Below are 22,651 nucleotides of genomic sequence, written 5' to 3' on the forward strand. Positions count from 1 at the left end.
ATGGTCAGCAGCCAGAGCCAGTTCAGCTCCCAGCAGACCAAGTAAGAAGAAGCTTCTCTTCCTTTTTCACTCCTGAATTTCATCACTGATAACATGGAAATAATAACACTGCCTAACATATTAGGCAGCTGGAAGAATGAAGAGAAATAACATAAAATGTCTTGCATAAAATAAAACACAAATGCCAATAAATTCTATCAGGGTTGTTAAAAATGAATTTGTGAGGACTGGGGATATAGCTCAGTTGGTAGAGTGCTTGCCTCACATGCACAAGGCCCTGGGTTCAATCCCCAGCACCAAAAAAAAAAAAAAAAAAAAGGAATGGAAAAAGAATAGAATATAAGACAAAACTCAGATGGTTATCTCAACAGACACACAAAAAAATCACTTGACAAAATTTCATACCTTTCATGATTAAAAAAAAAACTCACTCAACAAATTAGAAATAGAAGGGAAAGTTCTCCATCTGATAAAGAACTTGTAAGAAAAACCCACAGCTAAATGGTGAAAGACTTAATGCCTTCATCCCATATCAGGAACAAAACACGTTCATTCAATTCTGCTGGAGGCTCTAGTCAATTAGGAAAGAAAAAGAATAATGAAGGGCATTCAGATCAGAAAAGAAGAAGTGAAACCATCTCCATTTGCCGATGACATGGAAAGTTCTAAGGAATATACAGAAAGTATGAGAGCTAAGAAGCAAGTTCAGCAGGATTACAAAATACAAAATCAATATTCAAAAATGAAATGTGCTTCTAGAACATAGCAATGAACAATCTGAAAAAGAAATGAAGTAAACAGTTCTATTTGTAATCCATCAAACATAATAAAATACTTAAGAATAAATTTGAATGAGTGCAAGACTTTATACTGAATGGGAGGGGGCAGGTGTGTGTGTGTGTGTGTGTGTGTGTGTGCGCGCGCGCGCGCGTACGCGTGCCCGTGTGAGAGAGAGAGAGAGAGGGAGAGAGAGAGAGAGAGATTGATTCCTAAAGCCATCCCAAATCCATTCTGCTCAGGAATTAAAGTAACTACTTGTGAAAGCTTGTCTGGTATGACCAGCTGCTCTACACACTGCCCTAGTAGAGTTTCTTTCCACTTCCTCCTGAGCTAGCTGTGAATATGAGGGAGAATGGTGGGTGGGATGCAGCCTGCCCTGAACAGGACCCGAGTGAGGTAGCCCCGGCCTAGGAGAGCTGGGAACTTCAGCCAGAGAGCTGTGGCTACGCCCAGCTTGCAGACTGGGTTAAGCTCCCAGCCTTCAGAGGGTCAGAATGTAGCCCTCGGAGTCTTGGGGTTCCTGAGCAGTCTTACATCTGTGCCTTTGAAGGCCTGGCCTCAGGGGCCCTGCGCTTCAGAACAGTCCTCAAGGCCTGCAGGATGGCAGCCTGGCTGTTCTGCACATTGTAGTCACTGAGCCTCAGCAGACCATCGAAGTCTTCCTTCTTGTAGGTCATGTTGCACAGGGCATAGGGGGAGGTGTCCTTGGTGACATCCACTTGGCCAGCAGGGATCTCTGCAGGGCTGCGCTGGACACCTGCCCAGGGGTAGAAGGGGCATCAGGAGAAGGACCAGAGGCCTTTACAGCTGGCCAGAACTAAGCCTTGAATAGGATATAGTGGAGGGCTTTTTCCCCAGTTCTCTGTGCCTTTTGCCCAAAAATACCAATGTAAATGGTAGAATGCTATTTTTAAGTATGAGGAGTTTTCTGCTCCCAAATTCCCTGTAGCATGACACTTCTTCCACTATTCAGGCAGCTCCACAGGATGGCTCTGTGTTGCTTCTGGGTAAGGTGGAAACAGCCAGAACAAGAAAGTCAATTAGGTTAAAAAATGGTGGAAACTTATAGAGCTTTGGCTTTATAAGAACCAGCCTTTGTTGAGAGAGAAAATTTCTCTAGAATTCCAAGATGTGGGCTGAACATGTTAAGAATAAAGCTGGGAGATTTAGAATTATGGTGGGAACTGAAAATTGGGGTATAACTCACTAAGACAGAAATTTGATTTTCCCACCCAAAGGAAATAAACTCTGACAAGTTGGTGGAAGGAGAAAATAAAAGTGTGATAAGTGTTTAGATTTGGAGGCCATTGAGGAGAAGAAGCCCAGCTTCCTGAGAAAGGGCCTCAGCCTGGGCTGCCCAGCATAATAAAGAGGCCAAGTGACCTTTGCCCCCAGCTACTGCCCGGAGCAGGACTAGAGGAGTTCAGGGGTATCTGTAGGTACTGGGGGGAAGAGGAGGCTAAAGGAGCCTGGGGTCATGACTCTAAGGAAACCTGCATAGTGACATGAGGATGCTGCAGGGATGTGAGTATCAGCCACCAAGGCCAGAGGTATCTATCCAAGGCCTTGAGCCTTTTCAGGGCAGACTTTCTTCCCTCTCCCCTGGTGACTAGGGCAGGGCCTCAAGGGGCCAGGCTGCTTGGCTGGTAGAGGAAAGGCTGTCTCACCAGGAGCTGAGTAGTCCTTGAAGGAAACATTGACCAGCGGGAAATGCAGCAAGACAGGGGCCTCGGGGCACATGGGGTCTGAGAAGAGGTAACACTCTTTGGGTTGGAGTTGGTCCTCAGGGCTGAGCTCCACATGGGGGAAGGGCAGGCCCCGGGCCCTGCAGTACAGCTCCGACTGCTGCAGCGCCTGGAGGAACAGAGGGCAGCTCAGAGAACCCATCAACCCACATCACCAGTCATCCAGCTGGTTCTGTCCTGCTCATGGCCCAGCTAAGCTGCATGTGCCTCAGAGAGAGTCTGAGGATTCTAGGGGCTCAAATTTTTAGGTGGGATGTAGACCCAGCATCTTCTACCTCCATTTGGATTGCTACTGCTGGATTATTCAAGTCCCAGAGTCTAGAGGGTTTCAGTAGGTGACCTACATATGCATACCAGCATTACCAAGTCCCCAGGGGAGGTGGGGTTGCATGTGGAGATGCCCAGTGTCTCCTCTTAGCTCTGTCCAGTTATTTTTCTTTGGTGTGGTGATATTTGACCCATGCAGGCGTCCTGGGAGCCCAAGACCCCATCACCACTGCAGCCCTTCCCCACTCAGAACCTGGAAGGATTTGTGGGTTACAGCTTGCTACCTCTCCTTTCCTTGGTGTAGGGCAGTAGCTCAATGGCCTTGCTGCTTGCCCCTGGATCTTGGCCTGGTTGGACAAAGGGTCTTGGGTCCCCAGGGGGCAACCAGAAGCACCTCAAAGGGTGAGTTTAGGGAGTAGTTGAAGGAGAGTATGAGGTCCATCCTGCGACCAGGCCGGAGCAAGGAAGGAAAGCTGGTGTTGATGAAGTAGGCCGGGTCCACCAGGCAGAGCTGGGGTTCCTGGGGGGTCAGTCGACTAGGGATGGGGTCTAGCTGGAAGTCTGGTGAGAAAGGCAGTGACAGTCAGAGGCAGCCACCCTGCCACAGTAGCCCACCAACAACATTCACCTCCATGTCCCTTCCTTATATCTGGTGTCACTCCCTGAATGCACATGCCACCCCAGCCTTTCCCAAGACCTCGCAATGGGATCTTCTCCAGACTACAGACCAGAAGTGGATGCTGTGACCCCCAAGCATCTTTCAGTCAACAACCATGGCCCATCCTCACCCAGGAGTCCAACTTTGTAATGGCCCTTACCTGCCCAGGTGGAGAAGTCTTTCTGCTTGCAGTAGTCCCGGTGCAGCTGGAGGCCATGAAGGAAGTTGGCCTCACGCTGGTGGAGTGGCCTGTTAGTCAGGAAGCCCTTAAATGCCTGGGCCAGTGCTGTTCCAGACTTCAGCCAGGAGGACTCCATCCATGAGGAGGTTGCAGAGGAGGCTACAGGTGCCTTCTCTGCAGCCAGAGGAACAAACATTACTCCGCTGAGAGGCCTGGAAATGTCCAGCTCTTCTTCCCCCAAGGCACTCCATCCCCTCAACCATATCTAAAGGGAAGCAGCCTCATCCTGAGCTCCCCTCAGTGTCCCCTCTCCTACCTACGTTCTGGATCTTGTCCTTAATGTGCTGCTTCCAGTCCCCCTCAGAGCAGGTGAGGCCATACCAGGTGTCCAACAAGTTTAGGGAAAAAATATTGCTCCAGATACCTGAAGACCAAACCCACAGAGGTCAGCTTTCAGGCACCTGTCCCTGTCTTTTTCACCTGGAAGCTAGTGGTCCCCACTCTTGAGTGCAGATGGAAAATAGGAACTGGAAAAAGGCTTTTCTTCCAATGGCTTCTCTTCCCCACTGCCCAACCCCTGCCCCTCACCCTGGGGCTTTGCCCAGACCTGAGCTGCAGGATTCATGTCCAGGAAGAAACCTGCAGAGTTACCACTCCTTACCTTCTAGAAAGCAGATCTGGGACTCAGGGAGCCTCTTCATCAGTTGCCCCATGAAGAACTTGGAACCAAAGAGCTCAGGAGGGACAAAACCTCCATACTTCAGGAACCCGACCTCATAGGGGGAGAATTCAACCCACTCTAATGTGGCAGGAAGGAGAGGCAGGAATGTGAGTTGTGTGGGTTGAGGGAGGCCAAGTTCTGCCAGGGGTCAAAGATATTGCCCCTTGGCATGCTTCAGCCTTCCTCCTGACTGGCACCAACTCAGGAAACATGAGGAATGCAGACTCCTAGGTTAACCAGCCCCACCCAAGGGCAGGGAGCACCCCAGGCAGACTCCTGGGCCTACTAGCACCACCTTTCCAGAGGCTTGTACAATCTGCATAGAAGTTTCCATATTGAATTCTCTGGGGATTCTCAGGGTGCAGAGAATTTGGGGAGTGTGTGTGTTGGAGGATGGAGTGAATAGGACTGTACCCTTGAATTCCAAGGTATCCAGATTGTTCTCTTTGACATTGAGGCTCAGGTAAAGAGGCAGAGGGTTCTGACCCCGCTCCAGTGCTGTTCTCTGTCCTGACAGCTTCTGATCCACAACCTGAGATTGGAGGACATGAGGACCCAAGTGAGGGTGGGAGCACCCTGAAAGCAGCAACTCTACCAGGACAAGGGCAGGGCAGGAACACAGGCTGGGGGGGGGGGCGGGAGGAGGTGGCTGCTTCACTGGGATTTGGGAGGAATGGTGGGTATGTGTACCAGTTCCCATTCCTGTCCTCATGTCCTCACCAGGCCCATATGCAAGGTGGCCACGTAGGGCTCTGCAGATTGTGTACTGCCTATCTCTCAGGAGGGCCGTTCCCGAAGACTACAGTGACAACCGTCCTTCTCCCCACACCCTGTGTCTCCTGGTCTTCATGGATTTATGAGTGGAGCAGAAGTGAATACTGACACGAAGATACACACATGTATGCATGCACACATTGCTTTCCAGAAAGCACACCGCAATCCCCTTTTAGTACACACTGAGCTATGCCAGGGAACTTGCTGCCCTTTTAGGGTTCAAGTTTCAGCCCCTCCCAGATATTTTCCTGGCAATCCTGCCTCCTCCTCCTCCTCCGCCTCCTCCTCCTCCTCCTCCTCCTCCTCCTCCTCCTCCTCCTCTCCTTCTTTGTTTGCACAGTATGAGGTTGTACCCTGTGGTTTATTCCTGCCTTCTGTTTCTAACTCTTTAATAAAATGCCAAGCTCTGTCACTGATGGCAAAGACCATGGCTTGCTTTTGCGGGGAGCCCCCACAGAGCCTCCCTGAGTTCTAGGGACACAGAAAGTTCACATTCTATTCAGAGATGTACATGGGGCTCCTCTCAAACTCCCTCAAGGTGAAAGATGAACGGTGGCAGCTGCCCAGAGCCCTGCCTTGGCAAGAATGGTGCTGCCACAGATGAGGCCGGGGCTGTTGGCCCTGGGCTGTTTTGGACAGGATGGCACACGTCATCCCTGTATTAAGCTTTTTAGTGTAGAAGGCTGTTGAGACCTAGGAGCTCCCAACCTACCATACCAGCCCTTATATCCAGATTTACTTATAAAGCAGGTTAAACACATAGCTTGCTGGGTTCTGTATGAGAATCAGTCTATCAGAAGCCACTTCAGAATTTATCTTTTTAAAAAACCTCCCCAAGGAATTCTGATGATCAGTGAGATTGAGTCCCAAGAGTCTAACCCAGCCTACCCAATAAGAAGTCCCCTTCCCATAAGTGTGGCAAAAATCTAGCACAAATAGTGTCTTTCCTCCTTCCTGATAGTCCTCTGTCACTTGACAAGAGCACTCATGTGTCAACTCATGCATCTTTCCCCCAGTTCTTCAGTGGTACCCAATATAACTTGAGTTATAGAGGGAATCCACAGAACAATCCCCAAACAGGGCCTGAGCTCCTGCTATAGATGATGTTATCTCAACAACATCAATAAGCCAGTGCTGCAGAGTGAATGTGTGCATGTGATTGGGAGGGTAAGAGTTGACTAACATCAGCAATTTCCCTTCTCAATGTCTTTTTTGTTTTGCAATACTGGAAATTGAACTCAAGGCCTTGTACATGCAAGGCAAGTGTTCTACCACCACCACTGAGCTACATCCCCAATCTTTTTTCAAATTTTATTTTGAGACAGGGTCTTACCAAGTTTCCCAGGATGACCTCCAAATTTCAATCCTCTTGCCTTAGCCTCCTGAGTAGCTGGGGTCTAGCTGTGTAGCAGCACCAGCTTCAATGTCTATCTATTTATTTATGATATTGAGTTTTGAACCCAGAGGTGCTTTACTACTAAACTATATCCCCAGCTCTTTCTATTTTTTATTTTGAGGAAGGGTCTTTCTAAGTTGCTGAGGCTTAAACTTTAGATCCTCCTACCTTAGCCTCCTGAGGCTGAGATTTCAGGCATGCACCTTCTTGCCAGCTTAATGTCTTTTTATTTAGAGATACAGTTTATTGCTCTTTTTATATGTATAATGAGGGGGAAAATGGCTTTTTACTACAGTTTCACAATTTCTGCCCTAGAGAAAGTTTTGGGAAAGGGTAAGCAACCCTTACACCTGCTAAAACAGCACCAAGGATACCCTGTGATAGTTCACAACTAAGCTGCATAGGATTTTTGGTCTCTATAATAGTTTCCAAGTAAGTATCCCCAATGCTGCAGAACATCATTCTGACAACTCAAGGTACCCACTGGAAATGGTGGTACTTGGTAATATGTTGATCTGGTTCAGGCGGTGTACATAGTAAACTAAAGGGTGTGCTGGATTACAGGTGTGTGCCCTCATTCAAACTACCTCCTGAGTTGCTGGATTACAGGTGTGTGCCCTCATTCAAACTACCTCTTTAGATTTTTTTTCCTTTATTTTTTGCTGGCAAGTCTTGAACTGCTTAGAAGCTCCTTACCATTTCAAAGTGCTCATTTCAAAAAATACATACATGGTCAATAATGTCACAAGGGTTTTTATTCTTATGAACAATAAAGAACGAATTAAATTTTGTCTTTTTGAAAATGACTATAAATCTTTTACATAAAACCACACATTAAGACATTGCTAGAGGATCAAGTGGTGATTAAGTAGAAATCCTCTTTATAGCCTGGGATCATACTAAATTTCCTAGCCCCTTGTGAAGTTCAAATCCAGCCTCAGCAACTTAGCAAGACCCTAAGCAAGACTCAACGATACCCTATCTCAAAATTTAAAATAAATAAATAAGGGCTGGGGATGCAGCTCAGTAGTAGAATGCTTGCCTGGCATGCATGAAGACTTGGGCTTGATCCCCAGCACACACAAAAAAAACAAAACAAAACAAAAATCTGAATATGAATCTTAAACAATAGATCCAAAGAAGACATAGAATATTAATAAAATAAAAAATATTTCAAGTAATTATTTTGGTGTTATAAATCCAATGCTGTGTCAACCAAAATCCCAGCAACATTTATCATGAAACTTGGTTAACTGTTTATTTTATGTAGTGAGAAGAGCAAAGGGCCAAGGGTAACCAAGATAATTCTAAAGAAAAACCAAGGTGCCAGGGGTAAATTTTCCCTAGTAAATACCAAGATTTATTAGAAAGTTACAATAGTTGAGTCAGGGTGCTATTGGCATAGGGATAGATAATAAGTCCTGTGAGAATGGAATAGAGAGCTCAGGACGAGTCCTATGAATATAGGAACCTGATGTGATAGAAGTCTCAATGCCAACGAGGGGAGGGGAAAAAATCAGTACACAAAACTGGGGATGTTTGGATCCATCTGAAATAAAGTGGGCCCTGTCCCTATAACACTTAAATTTTGATTGAATTCAAGTCCTATTTGTAAGAAACAGATCTTCAAAACTTATATAAGGCCAGGTGTGGCAGCACATGCCTGTAATCCTAGCCACTTGGGAGCCTGAGGCAGGAGGATCACAAGTTTAGGTCAACCTGGACAACTTAGTGAGACCCTGTCTCCAAATAAAATTAAAAGGGTTAGGGATGTGGCTCAGTAGTAAAGTCTCCTGGGTTCAAATCCAGTACCAAAAAAAAATGTGCAAGAATATTAATATCCCAAATATTGAAAAAATTCTAAAGATGATATTAAAAATAGAAAATTGGAAAAGGATTTTAGGAGATAATTCATGGAAGAGGAACCCAAATGATAAATAGACTTGAAAATATGATGTGTCACTAAAAATCAAGCAAATGCAAAAGTACACTGAAGTTTGCTTTTACACCCATAGATGGAAAAAAAAATCTAAGTCTGAAGAAGAGGTAGAGAAAAAGGAACTAATATACACAGATAGTGGGGCTATGAATTAAAACCACTCCTTTGTAGAACAATCTAGCACAGTTAGGAGAGTTGAAGGTATACAGACTCAATGTTTCTATAGTTCAACTGCTGGATATATATCTTAGAGTCTTAGAGAATATCTAACATATCTGTATAAGGATTCTTGTACACAGTTGTTCACTCAAATAATATTGTGCTTTCTTAAGGGTACATGTATTAAAGTCATATGTATTAAAAGAATGTATAATAAAAGTATATTAAATATATGTGATTATATAATAGACTAAAGTATATGAACTATAGATATGCATGTGATGACGTGATGGTATGGGAGGGAAATGGGATGGGAGGGGACATGGGGTTTCAACTCTATCTGTAACATTTCATTTCTTAGGTTGGTTGGTGAGATCCTGCATATTCATTATATTGTGATCATTTTCTTAGTTGTGAAGACTTAAATAATAAATATTTATAATAAATATTGATATTTGAATACTAAATATTTTTTAAAATAACAAAAGAATGGTTTGTAGTTTCTAAGCAACATTGTGCTTGACACTGAGAATAAAATTTAAAGAAAAAAAATTGAAGTGACTTCATTTCCTTCTTTCTGCTATTAATATCCTTGACAGTTCCCTTTTCTTCTGTGGTGCTGGCAATTGATCCCGAGGGCCTTGTGCATGCTAAGCCCAGGCTCTACATGAGCCTGTCCCCAATCAGTTTACTTTTTGTTTTGCATATTAAAAGACACTTTTGTCTTTTAGCTGTTTCTAATCCATTTGAAACTTTTTTTCAGATAATTATATGTGATAAAACAGGAATGTAAAAGAATAATTAAATTTTAATAATTGTATCAGTTAATGCAAGATCCAGCAGTGAACTTATGAAATTCTTCTGGAAGAAACATTGTGGTCCAAAATTTATATGCTCAGTTTTGTCTTGATGTTGTTAGGATACTAGTAAAGACATATAAGAGCTAACCCTTTAGTGCTTACTCTATGCCAAGATGCCATTGAGTGCTCACAATACACCCAAGAGAAAAAATACTGTGCTCATTTCCACTGTACAGAGAAAATAGACAGAGGTTAAGTGATTTGCCTAATGATACACAGAAAGTAAAATACACTTAAATTAGAACCCAGGGAATCTGGTTCAAAAGTCTGTGCTTTTAACTCTATCTGAAGATGAGGAAAAATGATAACATTTCATATTGCAGTATAAATTTTTAAAAAGTGGTTCTAGAAATCTTACTGTCTCAAACAATGCAAAAGTTTTGTTTGCCTAACTGACCCTGACTTATCCCCAGATCTTAGGAGGTCCAGAAATTTCTGCTACATGGCAGTTAATTGAAGAAAAGTCTAACTCAGAAAGGTAGCATTCCAAAGTTGAAAAGATACTGACACAGGGTGTGGTTCCCAGATTCTTTAAGAAATGCCCACATTCCATGTTGGGGTTGTGACTCAGCGGTAGAGTGCTTGCCTAGCACGTGCAAGGCCCTGGGTTCGATCCTCAGCACCACATAAAAATAAGTAAATAAAATAAAGGTATTGTGTCCAACCACAACTAAAAAATAAATATTAAAAATAAAAAGAAATGCCCGCACCCACTCTGCCCCTTCTGGGCATGTGCTCTACCTGGCCATGCAGCATGGACTCCAGCACCAGGGCCCACAGGTCCACAACTGTCGTGGAGTGGCCCTGCTCAGCCCGCAGCTTCAGCTCTCTGCGATAGATCTCCAGGCGCTCTGGGGAGAAGGCTGACAGCTTGCTCTTGGTCAGATGTTCCCGGACATGGCTGATGGGTCCCTCAAGGTCCTTTTGCGACCACTCAGGATCCCAGTACAGGTGGGCCATTGCCCTAAGAGAACAAGGGGCAAGACAATGCTGGGACCCAGAATGGGGCACTACAGCTCCTCCTTCCCACCCTCTATCTACTCCCACCCAGTACATTGCTCCTGCTTCCAAGGATCTGCAAATTTGGAATTGTATATCAGGGCTTTCTCTTCTTCTAGATCAATGATGATGAATATTAATATGACGTGAACGATACATATGTAATTAATTAACATCTCTTCTTTTTTTCTTTTTCTTTTTTCTTGTATAGTGCTGGCTGATGATGGAACCCAGAGTCTCGCACATGCTAAGTAAGCACTCTACCACTGAGCCTCATCCCAACCCCATAGGTAGTTTTAAATTTCCTAGTAACCACACTAAAAAAGTATAAATAAACCAGTAAAAATTAATTTTAATAATTCAATATATCCAAAAAGTATTATTTCAAAGTGTAATGTTGATTTTGGATAAGTTATGTATATAATTTGTGGTTTTTCAAGCCAAATCTTCAAATTCAGTATACATTTTATATTTGTAACACATCCAAAATTTGGATGTTTTTGTGGAACTAGGGATTGAACCAGGGGCCTCTCATATGTGAGGCAAGGTTTCTACCACTGAGCTACATCCGCACACAGCCCAAAACATCCCAATTTGAACCAGCCGTATTTCAAGAAGTCAATAACCATATATGTTGGTCAGCACTAGACACCCCTCCCATCTTCAGACCTATCTTCAAGCCCTTTGAGAATTTGCTTGTCAATAGCTGTCATCTAAACTCCCTGGAAGTTTATTTCTATTTTCCTCCTCAAAGTCATATTTCTTTTTCTTTCTTTTTTTTTTTTTTTTTTTTTTAGTTGTGGATGGACACAATACCTTTATTTTATTTTTACGTGGTGCTGAGGATCGAACCCAGTGCCTCATGCATGCAAAGCAAGTGCTCTACCTCGGAGCCACAACCCCAGGCCCTCAAAGTCATATTTCAATGAGACTCAAGGAGGTGAACTTCTAACATCATAGGAAGGATGAGGGGGCAGGGAGACAATGCTATCTTTAGGTCAAACAGCATCTCTTAACCTCAGTTTCCTCATCTCTATCACATATAAGCAAGAAGAGAAACTACCTCAAAAAGTGTTACGTGCACTAATCCAGGTAATAACTATGAAACCTAAAATAGATCCACCAACTTGGAGCTCCTGGCATGTGTCAAGCATTAGATTAAATGTTTTATATGGCTGTCTATTCCAATTCTATGGCATATGCACACCCATTTTGGACATAAGCCAACTAAGAATAAGAAGAAAGAAGTTGTTCAAGGGTGCCGAAGCCTGTATGTGGGATTTCCAAGATCAAACCCAGCTCCTACTGGATCAGCAATCTTCCAGTGCCTTGGTAGTGTCTAGGAGGGGCCTCCTGCATCTCCCCCCACCACATGGCAGCACTTCAATGTATATCTGTCTCTACCTTTTAAAAAAGCTGAGCGATCCCTGTCACATCTTACTACTGATAATCATACTACTCATACCCACTTGACATTCCCATATATAGCTACTTCTGGGGGCTGGGATAGTAGCTCAGTGGCAGGGCATTTTCCCGGCATGTGTAAGGCACTGGGTTGGATCCTCAGCACCACATAAAAATAAATAAATAAAATAAAGGTATTGTATCCATCTACAACTACAAAATAATAACAACAACAACAAAAGACACCTCTAGCATCCACTCAGCCTCCCTCTGCAACCTGGCCACCTCTGCTGTTCCAGCCCCCATTGCCCTTACCATGTAGCACCTGATATGCCACTGAGGTAGGTCACACAGTCCAGGAGACCCAGCTTCTGCAGAGCCAATAGGTGGCCGTAGAGGGAGGTCATGGCACGGGTCCCTCCTCCTTCAGCCATGATGCCCACAACAGGGACCTGGAACACAGATATAGATCAGTTTAACAACAACAAGGATGAGCTGCCTCCTTCCTTACCCAGGAATCCACCGTGCTCCCTGCCTCCAGGGAGGGGGCCTTGTGTTCATGGACCGCTGGAGTCAGGGTTAGAGCTAGGGCAAACCCTTACCCAAGAAGGGACAGCTTTCAGCCCAGGTCAGAGTCCTATGGAGCAAGAACCCTGGCACTTAGGCATGGCCCACATCTCCCCCCACACCTGCACTATCCATTCTCTAGTACTGGATTATCTGTAGGGGGCATAGGAATCAGGTACTACTTTAAGGCCAGTCCAGAGTGTGTGCACCCACATCTCTCCTATACCCCCAAACCTCATCCTCCTGCAGGTCTCTGTCCAACTGCAGGGCCTGCTTCAGGGCCTTGGCCACCACTTGCTTCCTCCTGCTCAGGAAGGCCTCTTCCTCAGCACACAGATGGAAGCCCAGGCGAACAGGTAGTTCCTTAGGGCTAGAGCAGTGGAGGATCCGGAGGTCAGAGGACACCATGCCTGGCTCAATTACTATTTGACTATCTCCACAATGAGTTGCCAAATAAACTCTCTGCTCCAACCCCAAGATCCACAGCATTCCCATCCCCTGCTCACCCCTGACTGCCCCCACAGATTTGAATGCCCCTCACCAGCTGTCTGCCTTGAGCTGCAACCTCACTCCTGGAGCCTGAAATCAAAGCAAGAGACCCTGCTTAGAATGTCCCAGATCCTGAGCCAGACATGGTATCCCCTGGGTCTTGGGCTCTTTCAACTTCATTCAACTGGCACTTCCAATCCAGTTGAAGCAACTTACATTTGTTGTAGGAACATTGATGGTCACCTCTTTCCCTATGGCCAAGGACTTCAAGGGCACAGTGAGGTGCCCAGCTGAGTTGTTCGAATTCGATCCACTGCTTCTGTAACTCTGCAGGGAAATATTCATTCATTTGTTCATTCATTCACTCATTTGATAATTCTGAGTATCTAACTACAAACAAGATAGCCTAAGTCCCTCTCTGATAATATAAAACTATTAACAATTATAATTACTAATATTTATAAAATAATCATGGCTAGTTGGGTGTGGTGGTGCATGCCTGTAATCCCAGTGACTTGGGAGGCCGAGGCAGGAGGATCACAAGTTTGAGATCAGTCTCAGCAACTTAGCAAGACCCTGACTCAAAATAAACAATAAAAAGGCCTATAGATGTGGCTCATTGGTTAAGCACCTCTGGAATCAATCCCTGGTACCAAATCATCATCATTATCATCATCATTGTCATCATAGATAATATTTAGTGCAAAGGCATTGGTCTCACTGAATCACATTTAGAATTTTATAAAGAAACAGGCAATGAACTGATGTTAATGAGTGTTGTGAAGGACATAAGCAGTATGATATGACAGAGTAACCAAACATGGGGTCTGTTTGAGGTGGGGAATCAAGGAGGGATCCTCTGAAGAGGTGCAATTTGAACTGAGATATGAAGGAGGAGGAGACAGTGGAGAAGGCCGCCCCCTTGGATGGAACCAGAGGAAGACAGGGAAAGCATGTAGCATGTTGGGAAAGGAAGAGGAAACAAGTATGGCTGGAGGATCATGAATAAAGGGAACATGGAACAAAATAAGATAGCAGAGGTGGGCAGAGGCCAGGCTGTGCAGGGCCTTGTGGACATACACATCAAGTTTTATTCTAAGAAAATAGAAAAGTCATTGGAGGGTTCAAAGACTGACATGCTGTAGCAGTCCCCAGTCCCTGCGAATCCTCACTGTCTTCCAAGGGTCCGGTGCCTAACTGGGAAAGGCTGACAAGGTCACAGGGGGCCTGGCCTTGGCAGGAGGAAGGCCAGGAATAACTGGAGCTGGCTAAAGGCTGGAGTTGGCAGGAGAGTTGGAGAGTGGAGACCCACCCTCAGGTGCCCACTCAGCTCTGCATCTTGGGCTGCCAGGTAGTGAAAGCAGAAGGCAGGGGCTGTGCCCAGGGTGGATGTCTGTGTGTCCTCATATGACCCCTTCAGCACCAGCTCCAGTTCCAATTTGTCCTGTCCTAGGGAGAGAGTGAGCAGTTAGCATTCCGGGAACAAGACCCTGGAACCAGCTAGGACCTGGGAAACCAGCAACACTGGTTGGGTATGACAAAGTCCAGGAGGCTGGAACGTGGTAAGCAGGATTCTGAAAAGGGCCCTCTTGGGCCTGCTGGACCTCACAACCCCCATGGGATTCCCACATCCTGTGACATGTTCTCATTCAGTTCAGTGGCTCAACTCCCGCCCAGAGGAGACATGCTGCCCTCCTGTGGTCAAGAAGGCAGAGGCACGCTCTACTCTTGCTCAACTCCTGCCCTCTGCAGTTCTCCCTGTGTGTCTGCCTCTCTGATACCCCCTCTCTAGCCCTCCTCCGTTCCATGTTCCAGGCAGAGTCCAGACTGGTTCCGAGCAGATCTTACCTGCAGTCAGTGCTGTACTCCTCGCTCTGTCCAGGCAGATATTCAGGCATGACAGCTCTCGGGCCTGGGGCAGACCACATCATGGGCAGGAGCTCTGCAGGGTAAACTGAGGCCTCCTCAACCTCAACCCTCTAAGCCCCACTGTCTTAAATCCAATACATACTAACAAGAAGTGGAGTTGGTATGAGCCTGGAAACAGGAGCCTTTCACTCTCTCTCAGATCTGTTGCAACTGCTCAGCCTGAAGTTCCACAGCAGCCAGGAGACCTCCACCCCACCTCAGCTTTCCTGACTTTATGGAAGTTATGGAACCTCTGAAAGCCCCCAGCTTCCAGGCACAGATCCTTCTTCTCTGTTTCTCTGCATCCTTGACCTGGCGGCTGTCTTCTACTACAACAACTCCCAAGTAGCGCATATAGACACAGGCCACGGGATGACCAGTGGGGTGATGAAGAAACACTGAACACAGGAGTGACTAGAATGCCTCCTGTCATCACTGAAGGGACTTGCCCTAGCATTTTCTCTGTTAAGCACCCTGGAAATGGCCCTGCCCACCCTTTTGATTGGCCCTCTCCCTAGAATTGCTGAATTTACCAACCCACTGTTGGGTTCTGGCACCCAGAGAATGGGAAGTTGCCATAGGTATGACTTCATGTTAGTGTGTATTCTTTAAAAAATTAATCTAGTTCATCAAACTGACACTTGCACACATTTGAGGGTGAGAGCCTCCTTAGATTTTGTGCCAAGGCACCATCTCTGACCCTACGACTCTAGCTTCCAGTTCCTTTCCAGGGCTGCCTGGCTGAGGTCACAGAGCAGAGAGCGTCTCATGAGGAACTCGCCACCTTGTGGTCCTTCCTGTCCACTGCACTCTGGTGAGCTTGATGCTGGGAAAGAGGGAACCAGGACCCTCCCAGGTCCCAAGAAGGAGTTGACTGACCCTGATTACCTAGGTTGGAAGCACACTATACTGGAAACTCCCTCTGAACCTCAGTGATCTCAAAATTGACAACCTGAATGTGGGCCTGGCTTGCAGGACTTCACCATGACTTCCAGGGAAGAATTCTGAGTTCTTAGAGTTCATTACATGACTAAACACCTTCAGAAAGTACCTAAAATTTCCCCTACAATCCCTCAACCATTCAATCTTGGACCAAAACCTCCTCTCAGAAGAGCCCACCTCCCCGCTCTCCATGTGCCCTTTGGCTCCAGGTGACCACTGTCTCCAAGCCACATGGCCCCAGGTGACCACCTAGCTGAGAGGCTGGGAATGGTCAGCCCCTGCCTTGTTCCTTCTCAGCCACACCCTGCCCCCTGCTCTCGGGCCCCTTTCCTAAGCCCAGGGAAGGTGGTTACCACAAGGACATTGTTGGTGATGAGGTTTTCTGGATAGCTGGACCTAGAAAAGTCAAACCATTTAGAGTCTGGCCTCCCAAAGGCAAAGGCATCCTGAGTTGGTTCCCCCTGGCTGCCGAGATTCGCCCCCCCCATGTGAGTTCTCCCAGGGTGATGCTGCAGGCTCTTAAATCCTGGCTAAGATTTAGGGTGATGGAGAGAGCCCTCTGCAGAATGGAAGGTGAGAGGAGAGAGCAGGCCAAGGGAAATTTGGGCTTTCTGTCCTCAATTCTCTAGGACCACTTTGGAAGGGGTGAGGAGATGAGGAGCAACCTGGGCTGGACAGATCAATGGGGTCTCAGTCAGGGCCATTTCCCTGAATATAGGGGTTCTCAGCCACTCTCTGGAAATATTGCTCACATTTTTTCTATCAGGAACTCCACATCCAACTCTTCCTGTCTCTGAAATCAAAGAGGATGAGCAAGTCAGGAACATTTTATAGTTGACAACCATCTCGAGCAGCCTCTAAGGGGAGCATGCTTTTACAATTATTTCCAACTTACAAGGGAGGAAACTGAGGATAGGGCAAGAAGGGCTCCTTGCTCACATAATCTACAATCGTAAGTCTGTAGAACAGGTCTCCCTCTCTTCTGGGTCCCCAAGCTTTAGGCCAGGCTGAAGAGGAAGACAAGGAACATGGCCAAAGGAGGATCGAAGATGTCCAGGCCTAATTCTTCTTCCTCTTGAGGAGACCCCAGAACTCTGCACTTCCCTATCCCAAGCCTGCTGCAGGAAGAGCCCTAAGACCTTCACAGAGCAGGCCCTGGGCTCCATGAGCAGGAGTGATGGAGGTGCCCTGAGGTGGTTGCACTGAGCTGTGTTTTGAGGGATATAGCAAATTCACCTCCCAAACCTTCCTCTCAGATGACTAAAGCTCCTGAATTGGGTAATTCAATCTGCAACTGCACAGCTAAGGCGGTTCCTTTTCTACTAAAATGGAAATATCTCTGGGAGATGTTTACATTTTTTTTATAGATGAGTTCAACCTAGCAACATTCCTTAGGTGGGAGAAATTGAACAACTTCCTCAGCTTGGAGCTGGAAGAAGTGGCTCTCATCCTGAACTCCCCACCCACCTGGGGATCCAGGGAGAAGGTTTTCCTGAGGAGCTTGCCAGGGAGGACTTCTGAGACATCATAGAAAACCTTAAAGCAGATGTCATCCTTCGTGATTAAGTCTTCATCACAGATGCTCAGCTCTAAAACATTCTAGGGGCCCAAAAGAACAACTTAGCATATTATTTACTCATAGCACCAAGAGCTCACATAGAGCAGTAAAACTTAAAAGTAGTGTAAGGAAATCAAGCAAAGTTCCTAATTTCCCCCTCTTAATCTTTGTTTTTATTTTAAAAAATCAAATTCTATCGAGAAACTCTCTCCCCACTCTGGTTCCCTGTGTACCTAAGGCAAGTGCCTGCAGGCAATGTGCCTATAGTCCACAATGCAGTGCCTCCTTTAACCCTACAGCAACCCCTTCAGGAGGGGCACTGACTGTCTCACAACATAGATGGGCTTAGAGAGGATCAGCAGTTTGCTGGTTTATCCTGTAGCGGGGGCGGGGGAGGGGTGTAGAAGGACTGTGTTCATTCTTTCATACATTCTCTCACCTATAGCACAAACAGATTGGGGCATAAAGATACCATCCTTCCCAGAGTTTCTCTGCATGAGCTCTGGAGGACATATGCTTTACCCCAAGAACCCTCCCTGCAGGAGGTGGGGTCTAGCCTGTCTGCAGATGACTGGCAAAAAGAGTACCATAGCCTTTACCTTGACCTGACTCTGGATAAGGAAACTGAAGGTCTCATTCCATACAGGATGACTGGAGTTGGTGACTGTTTTGGTCTTGAACTTTGTTCCAGGAGTGGTTGGCAGCTGCAGGATCACATATGGGTCTGCCTCACTCACTGCCAATGTCAAGAGAACCATCAGGAGAGAGAGAAGTCCTCATTTCCTTTGCCAGGGGGCCTTGCCAGATTCCTATCAAGACCCCAGTGGCTGCTGTGGGCTGCTCAGCCCAACCCTTAGGTACTTGCCGGTCCTTTCTCAAGATGACCCATCCTCCCTGCACCCTCGGGAGCCCAGGAGAGACTCACACAGGTCATGTCCACGCAGCCGCCGAGCCTCCAGGACAGTCACAGTGAGCTGCCAGCAGGCTGAGGCCTCCCCCTGAAGAGAAATATCAAACTACTGAGTCCTCCTGCTCATTCTGTTACTCAAATCTAGAGCTGCTGTGCTGCCCAAGTCCTTGGCTGCAGACACGTTCCCACCAATCTTCCCATACTTGGTGATGCTGCCAGACTGCCAGAGCTTCTGGAAACATTCTCTCGGGACCAGATAACCTTTGTCTACCATTGTCCTGGAGCTAATGGTCCTGGGTTGCAGCTTACAGGGAACAGCAGATCACCTAGGTGGCAGTTTGTGGGATCCTTTCTTCCCTTTAGGAATAGGATTTCAAGTGTAGAGGACAAAGCAAGGACCAAGGAGCAGCCACCTCACTGATCAGCTGGGAGTTAACCACACCCAGAGCTCCCAGGGAAGACAGCCCTTTGGTGAAGAACATGACCTGCCTCCCAGCACCCTGCCCTCAGCCCTCTGGACAGGAATTAGGCCAGTGTCTCAAAGGAGGCTGAGACCTAGAGCCCAGTGGCTTGTGATATCTGCTGGGACTAACAGGGAGCTCAGCCTATCCGTGCTTTCTTGGGTGTGAATTAGGCAACTCCAAGAGCATCAGGCACAGTGAGAAGTAGGTGTTGTGGGTGAAGGGTCATTGTGTATGAAGATGCTCAGGAGGCCACGTAGGGCCTAAGATATGCCCAAGTGATGAGGGAGAAGAAAATGAGTGGGCAGAACACGGAGGGGCAGAAATGATGAGCAGCGAATGGGTGGCAGGAAGAAAAGCAGAGGGCAGAAGGGCATGGCTGAGGCTGGCACTGCTAGGTTTAGGGGATATCAAGTTTCTTCATCCTGGTGTTCAGCGGCCTATGTCTGGGCACCCTGCACAGACCTCTGATTGTTAAGCCTCACAAGTTGAGGTAATTCAAACGGGCCTGGCAGGACTGTGGGCTGACCCCAAGGAAGGTCATTGGCCTTGTATCATCCTAATAAGGAGCCTGACGAAGAGGATCAACTCTGCACTGTTTGACCCCAGCAGGAAGAGTCTACATAGGGAAGGCCCTTAGAATGGGCATCACCTGCCCAGGGGAATCTACAGGGTCTGCCCCCAGCCAGGAGGGGACTCTGCAGGGCCACAAGTGATAGGACCTCAATGGGTACCACTCGCATGGAGGCATATGAAATGGTAAGCCCTGGAGATGTACGATGTGGTAGCCCTGAAAGAGAACCCACTGAAGTTCCCTATGTCAAGAAAATCCCAGGCTGAGACTCCTGCCACTCAGTGGGCTCTGCCACCAGGGTAGACCTATACTGAGTAAGGATGACCCTTATCTCCTCACTCCCACCCCTTCTATTCCCACCCAAGGGAGACAGATGCAGCGTGGTATGTGAACAGGTGGCATTGGGTGGCGGGGAAACATGGTATGGAGAAACCAAAGCTGGATCCTGACTGTGTTCCACAACTGGCCCCACTTCCTGCCTATAGCTGGTCTCCATGCCCACAGGAACTAATCCTTGCATGAATGCTGCCATCTAGGAATTAGCTCTGTGCCATGAGGACCCCACTCTCTGTTTCCCACAGAGAACCATAAAGGACAATGGGCTGCAGCAGAGCATCTCCTAACTCTGGCCCTGCCCTCGCATCTTCCTTCTCCCACTCCATGCTGAATGTCCCTGTCATTTCAGCAGAGCACATGTGATCCCCCAGCAAGGTAGACTCATTTCTCTCTTCTTGGGATTTAACTCCAGTGACACCAGCAACATTTCAACCCCATGGGCTTTAAGACAGAGGTGTTAACTGGAAGGGATTTAATGACATTTTAGACACCCGGTTCCATTCCCCATCTGCCTGCCACAGAGAAGTTCATGACTGAGATGATCCTAGGGCCCTGCTGAAACTCCAACACAGAGGAAGGACACAGGCAGCCAGGCCTCACTTCCCAGCTCCTTCAGCGAGGCCAAGACTCCACAAGTCCACAGCATGTGGGCTGCTCTAAAGCTATTTGGAGCTACTGAGAAGTGTCCCCTTTGCTTGATTTCCAGCCAATCAGTCACCCTCCCCAATTTTAGTATCATTGTCCATTTCTTCCTCTAATCACTAAGTTTCTTAACCTCAGAAAGCCCCACACCCCAGTGGGTTATTCTCCTTGGGTGAAGCCCCAACTTTCTTCACCTCCTGTGACCATTGCTAAGATTGTGACAATAATTACAATGACTGGTCCTCCCTAGAAAGGCCCAGGGGCCATGTTTGCCAGGAAGTTTTGTGAGAGGCTCAGCACTGACCCCTGCCCATGGTGATGGTGTGGCTCAAGGGAGCTTGAATGGGTTGAGCCCTTGCAGAATAGGGTGCCTAGTATCTGTGACCATAATCCTAAGTGTTCGGCAAGAATAGAGAATGAGCAGTCCTGTCCTTTTCAACTGCTGGCCCTCAGTGACTGGGGGAGATATGAAGGAGGTTGGAGAGCAGGTGATGGACACTGTGGGCAGAGCCCTGGGCCCTATATCTTTCTGAGTCAGGCTGAGTTGACTCTCCCAGACCACACAGAGGCATGTCCCAGAACAAGTTCCTGGTTCCCAGCCTTCCCTGCCAGCCAAACTGCTGCCACCAGTGCGGGCTCCAGGCCCCCCATTCCAGGAAAAAGGCCAGTGAAACTATGTCTGGGTCTCACTTGCCAAGGGGGTTTACAGCCTGTGTGTTGAGGACTTGGTCTTATGGACCCAGTCCTAGGAACACCAACAAGAAGTAAGGTGCTTCCCAGGTATAAGGCAGACTCCCAGATTCTCTAGTCTGGGGCTTTTGCTTTTACCCCTAGGGCTAGACCCAGAGCAGGTTGGGGGATGGGGTGGTGGGTTAGGAGGGGGGATGAGGTAGCGGGGTGGGGAGATGAGCTGGAAGGATGGCATTTCAGAAACTTCCATAGCTGACTGTTCTGAGACATGGGGATCCTGATGGGAAATAGTGATGGAGTTGGGGCTTATTGGGCCCTCCACCACCCTGAAGACTTTGGTTCCCGAGGCCCCATAAGAATGTTTCCACTGATGCATGTCTTGGGGATAGATCCTCCAGACCTCTGGCTGGAGCAATGGATATTGTTGTTCAGTGATAGGGTACTCTCACTATCTCACCCAAGATTCCATGGGTCCAGGCTGCCCTGACCAAGTCTTTCCCAGGAGCCCCGGTCAGGAGCTACTTGTCTAGATACAACTCAGTCCTGGGTCTCAGGACCAAAGTGAGAAGCAGCCCATCAGGGTCTGGGAATTAGGCAAAGGACTTTGGACAATGACCTTGGCACACTTAACCTGCCTTATAATCACTGTTACAAGGGGAAACCTCAGGAACCAATCCTATTGGCCTTGGTCCCTGGAAAAAGATGAGTGATCTAGACTGAGGGGAAACACATGGCAGGGGCTGAGCAAGCAGTCTCTAGGCCACTTTGGCCTCCTGCAGCCTCCCAGTTCTTGGACCCAATAAATAATCACCAGTGGATGGGGATTTGGGCTCCCTGAGAATCTAAGACACACAGGGTGATCCAAGGGCACCAGCCAGTTCTGGGAAGTCCATTGGCCTAAGACAGTAGACTCTGAGCCTGGTAGCTCATCCTTGTAACATGCAGCCACTGTTCTCTGATGTAAAGCATATGTATTTGGGAGGAGAAAGAGAAGGGACCAATGATGCTACTGCCTGCCTGGTCACTCATGGTAGAGAAGGGAGGTTCTGCTGGCCAAGCCTCTGCTTCTATGGTGCTGCTCACCCACCCACACACTCCACATCCCCAAGCACAGACACTCGCACCTTCTGTCTCAGTCTACACCGAAACCAGAGCCACCCTGCTTTCAGAATGCACAATGGCCCCTGGCCCTATTCTGACTGGTGCCCATGGGCTCAGCAAATACCACTACCTGGTGAGGATGGTCAGGTCGTCCCTCAGGTGACAGGCTCTCCATGCCAATCCTTTCAACTCCACTCCAGGTCTAGCCCCTTCCAAGATGCGGGCTCCTTAGCTGAGTGCCAGGAACTGTCCCAGTGAAATAGTTCCAACTGTGAATCTGCCAACCCCAGGAGTGCCACAATCCTATAAACAGGATGGGACTCCACCCCAGGTCACTCTGTCAGCCCTTCTTTTCTTCCCCAAGAGGCTGGGCCAACCAGCATCTCCAGAAACCTCTGGCAGGGCACCAAGACCTATAGGTGGAACATCAGCACAGATGCAGCCAGGGGCAGGCAGACAAGTCCCAGGAGAAGTGATGGGAGATTGGTTCCCCTGAGGCCAAGGGCAGAGGATGGGGCAGGGGGAAAAGCCAAGGAAACTGTCCTCCCATCTGAGTCAGACAAGCCTCCAGGGGTGAGGGGTGAGTGCCT

At 47.5% G+C, this 22,651-nt stretch overlaps 1 protein-coding gene across 1 annotated transcript; it reads right to left on the bottom strand.

Annotated features, from left to right (window-relative positions):
- Positions 1 to 1,310: 1,310 nt before the first annotated feature.
- Pla2g4d (phospholipase A2 group IVD) lies at positions 1,311 to 22,254 on the bottom strand. Its single transcript, XM_076849391.2, has 20 exons — positions 22,192 to 22,254; positions 18,273 to 18,345; positions 17,947 to 18,083; positions 17,257 to 17,388; positions 16,542 to 16,582; positions 16,143 to 16,185; positions 14,788 to 14,851; positions 14,252 to 14,388; positions 13,156 to 13,266; positions 12,992 to 13,029; positions 12,685 to 12,820; positions 12,199 to 12,335; positions 10,222 to 10,444; positions 4,767 to 4,884; positions 4,293 to 4,430; positions 3,948 to 4,055; positions 3,611 to 3,805; positions 3,187 to 3,353; positions 2,448 to 2,634; positions 1,311 to 1,537 (listed from the first exon to the last, which is right to left on the bottom strand). Exons 1-20 carry the CDS (start codon positions 22,234 to 22,236, stop codon positions 1,311 to 1,313), a joined length of 2,457 nt encoding a protein of 818 aa, XP_076705506.2. The 5' UTR covers positions 22,237 to 22,254.
- Between the last annotated feature and the right edge of the window lie 397 nt (positions 22,255 to 22,651).

Source organism: Callospermophilus lateralis, chromosome 3 (genome assembly GCF_048772815.1).
Source record: "Callospermophilus lateralis isolate mCalLat2 chromosome 3, mCalLat2.hap1, whole genome shotgun sequence".
Lineage (NCBI taxonomy): Eukaryota > Metazoa > Chordata > Mammalia > Rodentia > Sciuridae > Callospermophilus > Callospermophilus lateralis.